This window comes from Rhamphochromis longiceps, linkage group LG7, assembly GCF_057381845.1.
Source record: "Rhamphochromis longiceps isolate RC_006_pf linkage group LG7, R_longiceps_female_GT1.1, whole genome shotgun sequence".
Taxonomy (NCBI): Eukaryota; Metazoa; Chordata; class Actinopteri; order Cichliformes; family Cichlidae; genus Rhamphochromis; species Rhamphochromis longiceps.
In genome coordinates this window covers 63,047,058-63,057,172 of record NC_140563.1, presented here as the reverse complement: position 1 = coordinate 63,057,172, position 10,115 = coordinate 63,047,058, and the positions used below count along the sequence as shown (strand labels likewise).

Below are 10,115 nucleotides of genomic sequence, written 5' to 3'. Positions count from 1 at the left end.
ATGCCCTCAATGAATTAAGTAGTTTATTCACTGATTGTTTGTACTGTACTTGTGGACTGACAAACAGCTGGAACAGCTGCTGGTAATATAATAACAATACTAATAATACTTATTCTGAATGTGGGGTTTTCCTACAATGGTCAGATGATACAGTGAGTGGAACTGAAATGCTGACTGGAGAAACACACTGCTCTTTGAGGTTTAATATCTGCTTAATCAGGCTTAATATAATCAGTGTCCTGATCAGGACTCAGGATCAGGAGTAGTCTAATAACTTATTTCCCATAATACTGAAATTATAATATAAAGTACTTTGTATTTGAGTGGACATGCTGATGTTTTTAAATGGGTTTCTATTAAACCCAGAGATGGTTGGGTGGGGTATTACACATCAAGACTCTTCTGCATTGGCTGAACTTTTCTAACCTGGTGGTGCATCCATATTTTATATAATGTACAGTTAATAAGCACATTACAGTCTCCTACACATCTGTCTGCAGTTGTCTTGCATTGTGAATAATCTAGGCATTTATGAGTAGGAAGAGTAACGTGCAACCTAAAAAGATATCAATCCTAAAAAGTCAAAGGGAACCTATTTTGTTTCAGTGCTGTTATAGTGTTCGATGTTCACACAACTGATTTTATTTATTTAAACATGGCCAGAGGCTCACATGAGCTCTGGTTTTGGCTCTGCATGATGTCAGTGAGAGTGGGTCTTCATAATGTGGTCATCTGGCGCACACAGACGTGAGTACAGAACCACCTCCTACCTGGCCTAGCTGTAGAAAAATAAAAGTAAAGCTGGAAATGAGCAAAATAGGCTCTCTTTAAGGGTTGCCTGGTAAACAAGATAATGCCAAAATGCTTTTTAAATCCATGTATTTAAAGGGGGCATAACTTTTTATGTTGTTATTTTTTTTAAGAATATTTGGTATTTCTACAAACTCACACAAAGAAAAATAAAACCATCTTCATGACATTCACAATGAATGATCAGCGTTGGTCTGCAGCATCAAAACAGGTGAAGCAGTTCCACTGTTTGGCAAAAAGATATACCTGAATGAGCCAACAGAGCCACAAGCAGAGCATGCTGTTCATGCAGTCCTCGTAGTTTGTTGTATGTAACAAATGTTACAATTAGTTTAATCAAATACCAAGTGGCCACTACTATAGAGGGGTAGTCATAAATTGACTTTAAGACCAACTTGAATCCAGTAAGACAAAATCACTTGTGGGTTACCAGGTGTAGGGCTGCTCAATTAATCGAATTTTAATCACGATTACGATCTGGGCTTTCAACGATCATTAAAAATGACTGAGCCGATTATTAGCCCCTCCCTCATTTATCCGCGACACCTTAAAGGCCGGTCCGTGAAAATATTGTCGGGCATAAACCGGTCCGTGGCGCAAAAAAGGTTGGAGACCGCTGATTAAGAGGACCCGAGGGAAGCTCAGAAAGCTAAGCAGAAGTTATTTGGAGAGGAGAGTGACTGCCGTTGGTTGAAAAGAGTTAAAAAAAAAAAAAAAACTTCAGTGGTGTTGCACACTATTTTATATTATTTTTTTAAAGTCATTGTTAACCCTTTAAAGCCGGTCAGAGCTGCACGCTCCGTTTTGCGTAACTATTTTTAAATCCCTGTAGAACCTGAACCGTGTAAGCTAGCGCAATAATTTGTTTTGCATATGAAACCGGAGGAGTTGTACTTACATCTGATGCCATCAGCTTGTCCTCGGTCACGGTTTCGTTCCACATATAGCTTTGCAAAAACTGCATAAAAAGCGCTTGCAGGAACAAAAGCATAATATTCCAGAAACACGCTTTGCCGTTCCTATCAGCTGTTCGTAACACTTCCCACAGTGAAATGATGCACATGCTGTTTTCTTTGCAAATTTGCATCATAGGATTGTTTTTTGTTTTTCCTGCAGTATATAAAAATTGCTGTATCTCCAAAATAAAACTATGAAGACACTCAAAATAAATTTCCTGTGGTGGGAAACTATTTTTTGCAACTTTATTGTATTTAAAGTTTTGAGGGATAAACCTCTTAAATTTCTCCAAGTAGAAATATATGTAAACAAAACAAAAGCGATTTTCAATTTTTTTTGTAGTTTATTGCACTTTTTTGCAATTTATGTAATTACTATGCACTTAATGCATACATATTATTAAAATATGGGCTATAACAGTTGTATTGATGTATAGCAACTTGAAATGCTCCCACAAATGGCACTACAGCATGTAAAAAAAATAAATAAAAATAATATAAGCTCTGGTGGACTTGGTTCTATAGTAGGTCTTAAAGGGTTAAATAAATATCGTCAAATAATCGTGATCTCAATTTCAGTGAAAATAATCGTGATTATCATTTTTGCCATAATCGAGCAGCCCTAACCAGGTGTATATTTCATGTTGCCTTTTTGCATTTCAGTGCAAGATAGTTTCTGTTTTATATACAACAGGACTGTTGCAATATCAGATTTCTATTTCATGATTGCTGTGGTAACAAAAAAGTTGCAATATCTATCATAATAATAACAGTAATGGTAATAATAATTACAGCAATAATACTATCAGTCAGATTCATCTGGAACTTTGTTTTATGTATGCATTTAAAGTCAAAATAAATATACATCGAGCTGATGAGACTTTTACTGAAACTATGAAAATATCAGAGCTCTACACTCTTTTTGCAACATGTTCATCAGAGATTTTACATTATAAGGAAGATATATGGAACGAAAGTTTGGAATACTGAAATCTCCACACAAGATTAAAAATCAGCTTGTATATATTACCATAAATCATTAACATGTAACTCTAATTTATGACAGATGAACACTGTTTCAGTGTGTTTGGCTGTGTAAAAAGATGAAAACAATATGGGAAAAGGGTCAAAGAAATCCCAACAGAATCAACGCTTTGTTTCTCACCAACAGAATATAGTTATAATAAAAACATATATGTTGGTAAACATCAGTCTTTTCAATCCAAAAAGCTATTGTCGTTATTTAAAAAAATCACAGATCAAATGTTACCTGCAGGATAAGACAAGTGATGGCGAACCTTCCAGTGCGAGGAATAATATAAACATTAAAGGAAGAAGGCTCAGTCAGAGTACTTCTTTAAACCAAGCGTCTTTGGCTATAAGTCCTCAACTGAGGATTTAATTTTATGCAAATTGTTTTGGATTTAGAGGAACGCTGTGTTGTTTGGCTTTTTGTGTCTGTTGTTCATCAGTTACTTTTTCTGTTTATATGGATCTTTTGACAACTATTTACTACAACTATGATATTGTCATATGTGCAACAATGACACAGTATTTTAGTTTTAATTTCATGGTTAAATGGCGACATCCTCACTGTGTAAGAAACATTGATGCTTACCATATTACGGATGTTATTTTATGGACTGTCATGTCAGAGGTTTTGAAAATGCTTTAGAGAATATTTCCTGAATTAAAATTGTTCTACATCCCATATTTGTAACATACTAGCTTTATTATGTGGTGATGATACAGTTTTCTTTATAACATAGCCCTTTTCAGGAACAGCGTAACATAGTGATTTGCAGTATAACAAGGCCATAATAGGTACAAATAAAACAATTCTTTTGTGTAAAATTCTTTTGTGTCCGTCTTCTTATTTTACCATGTGTCTGTTATTGCAGACACATGAACTAACTGGCATGCAGTCTGTTTCTGTTTCTGTTGCTCTTTCTCCATACTTTAAACTTTTTCAGCTCAACCAACATCTGGACCCCCTTCGGTTCACTTACCAGCAGTGCTCTGGAGTTAAGGAAACCATCATCTACCTGCTCAATCATGTCTACCTCCATCTAGACCAGCTGGCAAGCACTGTGAGGGTTGTGTTTTTTTACTTTTCCAGTGCATTCAGTACCATCAGGCCTGAAAGCGATGGAGGTACATGCCTCTCACATGTCCTGGATTGTTGATTACCTGACAGGAAAATCACAACATGTGCGCTTTCAGCATTGTGTGTCTCACAAGGTGATCAGCAACATTGGGCGACCACAAGGGACTGTCCTCTCCCCTTTATTATTCTCCCTCTACACCGAGGACTACAGTCGCTGAACAGAGCCCTTCAATCTTCAGAAGTTTTCTGATGACTCTACAGTGGTTGGATGCATTGGTGACGGTGATGAGACAGAGTACTGGACTGTGGTTTACTGCTTTGTTACATGGTGCGAGCAGAATCATCTGCAGCGTGACAAAGACCAAGGAATCTATTGTGGACATTCGGAGGACCAGGAAACCTGTCACCCTGTTTCAATCCAGGTGGTCGATTTGGGCATTGTGGAGGACTATAACTACCTCGGAGTACACACTGATAATAACCTGGACTGAATTTAAAAAACCCTGGACACTGCAGGAAAGGCCAGAGTCCTCTCTATTTTGTGAAGCAGCTGAGGTCTTTTAACATCTGTCAGACAATGTTCAGGATTTTCTATGAGTCTGTTGTGGCCAGAGCCATCCTGCATGCTGTTGCATGCTGGGGAAGCCGGTTGAGGGTCGCAGATGCCAACAGATTCAATAAACTGACCTGCAAGGCCAGTAATGTTATGGGGACGGAGCTGGACTTCCTTACGGTGGTATCGGGGAGGTGAATGCTGTCCAAGATAAGGACAATGCTGGACAATACCTCACAACCAATTCCTGATGTGCTGGCCAGTCACAGGAGCATGCTCAGTGAGAGACTAAGATTAGTGCACCACTGGACGACATAGGAACCTATTTTGACAAATTGCTGCCCCTCCCTGAGCCTGGTTCTGCCAGAGGTTGGTTCCAGTTTAAATTGAGTTTTCCTTTCCCACTGTTGCCAAAGTGCTTGTCTGAGGGTCATTTGATTGTTTGGGTTTCTCTGTATTATTGTAGGGTCTCCTTACAGTATTAAGTGGCTTTAGGTAACTGTTGTTTGTGATCTGGTGATATATAAAAGGAAGTGAATTGAACTGAAATTGAAATCCATCAAACAAATTTAGATCCTGAAGATGTTTCTTTGCCATTTAAACTTTCATAACGACATGCACTAAAGTCAGGGTTCATGGATGCTTTTTCATCATTTGTTGCTTCATTGCCAACTTTCTTTTGGCACAAGACGAATGTCCCTTTTATCCAGCTGCTTTAGCAGCTTGTGTCTGGTGCTCATCCTGAGGACACCCACTGAGTAATACCCTGTCCATTTGGATTCAGGCTTAAGTTAGTCACTGATCTCGTCGTCTTATCCAAAAAGAGTAATAGGCGTCGTAAACCAGGCTGGTTATTATTTATACTATTACACTGACCCACTGTTTCTAAGGTCCCGTAAAATGAATTTTAATAATTTGATTTCTTTTAAAATAATGCAAATAATGTTCAAAGAAAAAGTTTAAGTTACTCCCAGACTGTGTACAAAGGTTTTTTTCAGTGCAGGAGAGTAAATAATGTAATTTCACTGTATAAAAAGCAAAGAGACTAAATAAAAATATATATTTCTGCTGGGGTTATATATTTTGAGGGTTACGTGTGAGAATATTGTAGCTCATCTCTTTGTTGATGAGGTCTAAACATTTATTTTTCATATACAGTTATATACTTTGTCAATGAAAGACTGGTGTGCAGTTAAACTTTCGTACTACAAATTATCTAAAGTTTAATGGTAAACTGATCTTATTGGTAGACTGTTTGATGGTGCAGGGTAAGGGGCACTACGTCATTAGTTTCAGGTCTTCAGATGAGCTACGCACAGCCCTGTTGGCTGGAGGAAGTATTTCCGTGCTTTTGGGTACAGGTTTCGGCGCGTTTGCAGCCGTCTGATGCGGCGAAATAGTACAAACGGGGTATTTCAGTGGTCCTGTCCACCGATGTGACAGCCTGCCGGAGCTCCGAGTAGAGGCGGGAATGGAGCGGAGCGAGGCGGACGAGAATGAGAGCAGTTCATCCCAACAAAACACGATGTGGAAACAGCTTCAAGCCAAAGCCAAGCCGCTGCTCAGCCCCAAGCTGGGCGCCAGAGAGCCAGAAGACAAGAAGGAGCGAGGCATGTGGATGTTCAAGAAGATGAAGCGGAAGGAAAATGTCGTCCTGGACCGGGTAATCTCCTCCTCGCAGCCCGACCTGCTCTTCTCCTCTCCGGATGATGTGGACATTAAGGAGGCACAGCTCTGCGGCAAAGCAGTCGGCCGGGACAAGCTGCAGTTTTCGATCAAGCACAAGTCCACCAGCCCAAACAAACCCACGGTGTCTCAGCTGGTGCAGTCCCACCACAAGAGCTCCTCTCTGGGGTCTGCGTGCCTGGAGAGGCTGGCCGAGCCTCCGGACGGCGATGGCGGGGGCGACGCAGCAACAGCTGCCGCAGCGGAGAAGACACATCTGGAGAGCAGTGAGGATCAGCTGGTGAGCTCCTGCCTCGATGATTTGGGTTTTCAAATGAATATATGTCTGAGAGAGCCAGTTCTGTAACTATTAGATTAGCCCTCATTCATACTGGCAGGTTAACTATCACAAGTTTTGAGTGTGTGAGCGGAAACAAGCAAGTACATGACAAGATTTGTAACGCGATAAGTGTCAAATGGCATATGCGTCAAAATCTGATAGGTTAACAGATAATGACAAAATAAAAAACTGTTCCGTGATCTCCATTTTACATCACATTACTGTGTTTTAAGTAGTTAAGAGTAGTCATTGTATAAAGTATTTAATTATTGTGTGGTATTCTTATCAGAGAGAGCCCTACCCAGCCAACGTGTGTATATGGGCCCCACCTGGTTTTTGCTTGGGCTGGATGGGTACCATGTGGGCATGGGCTCAAACTGGGCTTTTTGTATGGGGCCTACTTGGGTTTTTCACATTAAACCCATATGGGCAATCCCAAGTGGGCACTTTTAGTAGGTCCTAGCTGGGTCAAACATGGGAAACACTTAACTTGGTCCAAAATGGGAAACACACGTAGGACCCACTTGGGTTTTCCACCTGGGATAGACATGGGCAAACACAGTAATTTAAGGATAGGCTGTTGTTGTGTGCCCCAGGTTGGGCAAAGTGAGGTAATCAATATATTTTTTAGCACTGATGACACAGGTGGGGCCCACCTAATCAAACTATATGGTTGTGGATGTGGATGGTTATAACCATCAGAGTACGAAGAAGCACCAAGCAATCACAGGGTACAAGAACTCCCCTTTAACAGGAAGAGATCTCAGGAGATTTAGTTGGTTGAGGGTGAGGGAAAAGACAGGAACAAAGATGAGTGTAGCAATCAATGTTGGTCAAGTTACTTGAAAAAAGTAATCAGTAACTAATTACTGATTACTTCCCCCAAAAGCAATCCCTGTCATGAACCGAAGTTCCGAGCGCAGGCAGGACCCAGTAGCAGAACACACACACTAGGGTAGGAGCGAATAAAGAAAGTAATTTTTATTGCAACTAAAGGTGTCCCGTGAGGGTAGCCTGAAAAACAACGTATGGAACCAGAAGAAACCGAGGGACCGCGCAGGGAACGCCGAGAGCGGGGCTGTGAGAGGCTGTAAAACAAAAAGAGAGACAGATTACTGGGGTGTGGAAAAAAGGCAGCATACGAGGGAAGGTGGAGTGTGCGTCTCACGGTGATAGCCGGGCCGAGTGAACCAGAGGGGGGTGGAGCTCCAAAAGGGGTCAAGACGGCGAAGCTGATGGTGAACCAAATCTCAGGCGGACAGGTGGACAGGCAGGTGGCTCGTAAACAAAAACACGCCGAGTTGTGATCGCTGAGAGGCGACTACGGACTGGCGTGGAGCAGCAGGTAGGGCAGGATTAAATAGTCCACCTGATGATCGCCTGGGATGGGATGCAGGTGTGGGGTTAGCAGCCACGCTCGTGGGCGTGGACATCCCAGCAGCACCCCGGACGCCGGGCCGCGGACCATGACAATCCCGTTACTTTACTGATTACTTATTGTCAAAAGTAATTAATTACTTAGATTTACAACCTGAATAGGTGATAAAGCGATAGATCTTTCAGCCCAATTCTACTTTTTCTGCATAATCCATCATACAAAATGTAATCAAATGGAAAAGTCTCTTTTTAAAACTTGTTTTATTAGTTTTAATCTTTTAAAAAAATTAATTATATGCAACATTCTCTGACTGGGAGAAATTTGTTTAACATTTAAACCTATTTTCTGCACATTCCAGCACATAAAATAAAATATTTTTTTGTGTTTACACTCACTCTTTAAAATAGATGCAAGTAAAACACAGCAGAAAATAAATAAAATCAAAGACTCAGCGATCCTGTTGCTCTATTTTCACCTGTAAAGCAGGAGTGGGGTAGGCGGAGGTTTGCCCTGGTGCAGGTGTGCCGCAGCCGCTTCGCTGACTGACATTGGAGGTATATAAAATGCAGCATGGGCTACTGATGCATAAATAACTTTAAAAAAAAAAAGACTCATGATGCAACATTTAGTTAGAATAAAGTGGGACCTCCTTTGTGCTTTTATTAAATAGTTAGACCTGTAAATATACATTGTCCACAGACAGTTAAATAGAATAGAATTAGCTTATATTAGTCTCCGCTTGTGGAAGTTAGCATTATTCGTCTTCTGTTGTGCATTTTTGTTGTGCAGATTTAAAAAATAAAATTATTTACATTGTAATAAATAAGTTAAAATATTTGAAAATAATATTAAATAATAGCCATAACCCATAAACTGTGATAATACTCCCAATAAGGGGCTCTGTTTTCATGTAGACTTCTTGTATTTTGAAGGCCTATGAGAGAAATAGATTTCTAGGTCACTTGACAAATACCCACCCATCAGCACGCCATAAGTGAGTGGCATCACTTTAGACTGAATTTACAAAAGTAATATCACATCTCTCATTTAGATCTCTCTCAAATCCTTGCTGGGATCCAGACAACTTTGGCTTCTCTGGGAAAATGATCCCTGTCTTCCCTCCTCTATGAGCTCTATAAACACACGGAAATGATGTTGAGTTTCATTTTGGTCCCTAATAAAGTGAAAAATATAAATAAAGCAGAACATCTTTAGGACTGACCTGCTTCTCATATTTCTGTCACCTTTTTGCTTCTCATACCTGATTTCAAAAACCAAGATGGCAAATCAGTCAGCTAATTGGAGATAAAGTATCTGAAATTCAGGAGCGGGGCCACGCCTCCAAACACGCTCCTTCCGGTTCTCATCTGTATATGTTCCCCCAGTTCTACAAGCTGTTTGTTCTCGTTTACGTGCCCCACCGTCCCTCCCTCCCCGTTTTACTTCTTTAACTTCTTCACTTCTCTAGCCGGACAGGGCCCACCCAGTCCCCTTTGAGGCCTTCCCTAAACCGCAGCTCAATTCATGTCCAAGTCATTCACCTTTATCTACTAAAACGCTATCAAACCTCAAATGAGGACGTGGGCCTAGCAAGTGAAATGCTTTAAATTGGGACGTCACTGTGGTCACATCACACTTTTAAATGAACTGACACTATCACACTAACATCTGCTAAGAACGCTGCTGTTATTTTTGAGAAAACATTTCATTTTGAATTTCACATTTCAAAGCTCACCCAGTTTGTTTCTTTCATGTCAGAAGCATTGCAAAATTTCTGTCTATAATTGTTCTGGTAATGTGTGTCTGCTGTAATGAATATAAGGGCATGTGTTTGACTCTGTGTTTTTATGTTTGAATGTGTGATTCAACAGTGAAGCACTTTGTAACTGTGTATTTTTAAAAAGTGCATACAAATAATATTATTGCTATTGTTGTATGTGATGACTTGGGAGTGAGAATGGATTGGCTAGAGAGAGGTGCGCCTGGCGGCCTGGTAGCTAGTCAATAGTAACATGTCTAAGTGGACTAAATCAGTAACTCAATGAACCCCAATAAACACATTTGTGTGTCCTCCAAAGTCACACACAAATCATTTTAACATTTGTAAATCTTAGTTTACCATTTGGATCATATTACCCTGCCTACTGTGGTCTGTGTGGTTCCTTGTGCAAGATAGACTCCAAAGTCTCATTTACTTATCCATGTATGTTGAAATTAATATAGTCATTGCAGATAAGAAAAGATTATTGGTAAATCAGATGCTAATGGTTTTCCTTCCCTTTATATATACACTGTTCCACGGACAG

General features: G+C 40.2%; 1 protein-coding gene across 1 annotated transcript in view; it reads left to right on the top strand.

The window, feature by feature from the left end:
• The first annotated feature begins 5,738 nt into the window (after positions 1-5,738).
• Positions 5,739-10,115, top strand: part of mctp1b (multiple C2 domains, transmembrane 1b) — a 42,859-nt gene continuing 38,482 nt past the window's right edge. The window contains exon 1 of the mRNA XM_085414763.1: positions 5,739-6,392. Within this exon, the coding sequence (XP_085270889.1) occupies positions 5,898-6,392 (495 nt within the window). The 5' untranslated portion in view covers positions 5,739-5,897. The remainder of the gene's footprint in view (positions 6,393-10,115) is intronic.